The sequence below is a fragment of the Cucurbita moschata genome, unplaced genomic scaffold (assembly GCF_002738365.1).
Source record: "Cucurbita moschata cultivar Rifu unplaced genomic scaffold, Cmos_1.0 Cmo_Scf00027, whole genome shotgun sequence".
Lineage (NCBI taxonomy): Eukaryota > Viridiplantae > Streptophyta > Magnoliopsida > Cucurbitales > Cucurbitaceae > Cucurbita > Cucurbita moschata.
This window is the reverse complement of record NW_019268543.1, coordinates 73,242-76,446: the sequence shown is the minus strand read 5'-3', so window position 1 is coordinate 76,446 and position 3,205 is coordinate 73,242. Positions and strand designations below refer to the sequence as shown.

At 35.4% G+C, this 3,205-nt stretch overlaps 1 protein-coding gene across 1 annotated transcript in view; it reads left to right on the top strand.

The window, feature by feature from the left end:
• Window positions 1-3,205, top strand: part of LOC111462695 (phosphatidylinositol 3-kinase, root isoform) — a 10,694-nt gene that overhangs the window by 2,550 nt on the left and 4,939 nt on the right. The window contains exons 6-7 of the mRNA XM_023106392.1: window positions 63-241; window positions 2,671-2,818. Of these exons, the coding sequence (XP_022962160.1) occupies window positions 63-241; window positions 2,671-2,818 (327 nt within the window). The remainder of the gene's footprint in view (window positions 1-62; window positions 242-2,670; window positions 2,819-3,205) is intronic.

Below are 3,205 nucleotides of genomic sequence, written 5' to 3'. Positions count from 1 at the left end.
AGAACTCCCCCCCCCCCCACAATTCACTGTATGCTGATCCTTGTTGGCTTTATGATATGAAGGAATCTGGTGCAAATTTCCTATTACCCTCTCCAATAGCTTCAACAAATGAAATCGTAAATGTGTGGGACCCTGAAATGGGGAAGATTAATCCCTCTGAGCACAAGCAGCTGAAGCTGGCTAGGAGCTTAACTCGTGGTATCATTGATAGGGATCTAAAACCGAGCTCCAACGAGAGAAAGTAAGCAGTCAATTAAGATACCAGTTAACCACTCAATTTTATTGTGGTTGAACTGCCTTTTAAATTTGAGGTTTACTAAATGACATCTAAATTTGATCTACTATGAGAGAGAGATTAAGCAGTAAAAAAAATTCTTTTTGTTTGTTTTCACTGATGGCATATCTTTCAGAAAAATAGAAGTTGTTTTTCCTTCCAAAGTTACAGATTGTGTAGTGATTTCGAGTGCCCAACAACTTTAATCTTTACCTTTCATTAGAAAAATTGTTCTCAAGAGTAATTCTTGAAAATAAAAGCACAAAGCTAATCTTCTAGAATTGCTTCCAAATAGCCTTTAGATCATGTTTTCATTTGTTATATTCTAGGTGGAGAGTTTTCACTTGAATTGTTTGCTTCATTCGTTTTGAGAATGTCTTATTCAGATAACATTATCCTATTATTTGTATTTCTAATTTAGAATAGGAAATGGATGGTCGTGCTTTTAGGGTATGAAGGAGATAAAAGGAGTTCCGGGCACCTTCATGCTGTGCCTTTAGGTATTCAGATTTTAAAGATTCCACTACTCTTGATAACTAACACAGCAGGCCCACCTGAAGTTCGGGTTCTTTCGTACAGACTTTTTGGGCAAATCTTTTCATGGGGGACTGTCCTTCTCGCTGTTCTTTTTCTTCCCTTTTCAGAACAGTATGTGTGTTTCACTGGAAATTATGTTTGTCTAAGAAGAAAGGAAGTATAAAGAAAATGCAGGCCACACACATACAGAAGAAAAAACAGCTCGAAACCCATACAAAGAGAAAACTACGTGACGACCCTCCTCCTTTTTGTTTCTTCCCTTTTTTTTGTTTTTTTTTTTTTTAATCTTGAAAAGAAGAAGAGAGAAAAAAAAAAAAAGCCACAAAAGTAGTAGATTGACGAAGGAAACATCAAAAGAAATCACACTCCTACCCTCCTCCTGAGTTCCTTTCTCATTCTCAAAATACTTAAGGTTGCTTTCTAAGCAAATGTACCATAAAATATCAAGAAACCTGCCTCAGAACTCTCCAATATCTTGAAACGGAGGATATAGAAGGTCCTCCAGAACAAAATGAATGAATCCAACGACACACCATATAATTGGGAAAGCCTGGACCAAACCTTCACAAAGAATGGACAAAGTCAAAGGATATGATTAAAATCCTTCAAGCCATTACTACCCATGACATGTCAATGAAGGAAAAAGGCAAAAAGGAAGTCCTGTAGAGGATATCCATGATTTTAATCCTCCATTGAGCAACAAAGAAGCTAAACAATGAGCTGTATTTCATAGTTTCGCCTTCTAGAGATCTGCAAAGGAGGGAGCTGAGTGTCTGAGAAGGAGCTATATGATAAGACTTCAGACTCAGATGATCCCTACCTCCTGGAACAGGAAGAGCCAGAAATCCTCTATTGAGGACAAAATAGGACTCAACAATTTTTTTTTCCAAATAAGGATCTGATAAACTGGAAAGAAGAGTAACTCCTGAATAGTGCTCAAAGCAAGAGGACATATTAACAAGTTATCCTGTCTTCAGAATCGTAGTTAAAAACTCACTGTGAATTAAAGAATCTGAACCAAAAGTGCAAAAAACCATATAATAGGGACAATGGAAAAACCAATGCTTGATCCTCATTGGCTAACATAATAAACAAACAGTAGGTTGCAAATGGTCTTGATATCTTCTGTCTAACTGAACCAGTTTTCTCTTCTTCTAGATATTAGCATTAGTTGAACCTTTATCTGAATATGACTCTGGCCTGTTTTGTGCACTTATGTTCTGTTTTATCCTGATTGGAGATGAATTCTCCCGAGGCCCTGTAGTTGAACCAGGAATGTATATAGTTCTGTTTATAGCAAGATAGAAACTTTTCATTAATTAATTCAAAGAACCAAAAATACTCAAGGATATGAACTCTTGAAAGAGTGTAAAGGAAAAAGAGAAAAGGGAGAAAAAAAATGAACAAAACACGCTGAACCAGAAAAGAACGATCAGGAAGAATGAATAAAAGCATCCCAATTTGTGAAAATAATACCTGAAGAATGATGATCAAATAAGCTACAAAGTGAGCATTATTGAGAAATACAATTAGTGATTTGCACATGGTATAGAATTATTGTATTCTATATTTTTCTTATTGAATAATGGTATAATTTTTTCTGTTCTCAGGCACAAATAAGTTCATGTTTGGTTCTTTGTATACATTTTAATTAGATACCTTTTGTTAGCTATATTGCGTTACCATGTCACTGCAATTTTAAAGTTGAAGGGAAGCTTTTCTGTCCACCTTTTTTACCCCTAGGTGATATATAAAGCATGTTGATAAATCGATTACATATTTATTTACATTTTAGGTTACTATTTTACTGCAGTTTTTATCTTCAAACTATGTTGAATATGCTCTCTTCCTTTTGTTAGATCAATACAGAGGATACTAAAGTACCCACCTACAAGAAGTTTGAGTGGAGATGAAAGACAGCTCCTCTGGAAATTTCGTTTCTCGTTGATGTCGGAGAAGAGAGCTCTCACAAAGTTTCTTCGATGTGTTGAGTGGAGTGACATTCAGGTTAGATCTTTTTCAATCCTCCTCCCATCATCGTCATTACTCTTTGAACTGTACTTCTCTGACCTATGTATCCAAGCATGAAGTGAAATGGAATCATATATTTATTACCTTTATTGTTGTTCATTTTCAAGAAAATGTAGAATTCTCTCAAGCTCTTATATCAACTTGACATTATGGAATCTTCTTTTTTATTTAACCCTTGCTTCAATAGGCTTTGGACGTGAAGTTTGAAAATTATGCATTTTCTTGTAATAAAAACATCTGATGGTCAGCCGGAGAAGAGGTTTATATAAGAGTAAATGACGTTGTTTTACCAAATAGGATTGACCAAAACCTAATATCTATAATCTCAAGTTCCCTCCCCCCCCCCCCCCAAAAAAAAAAAAA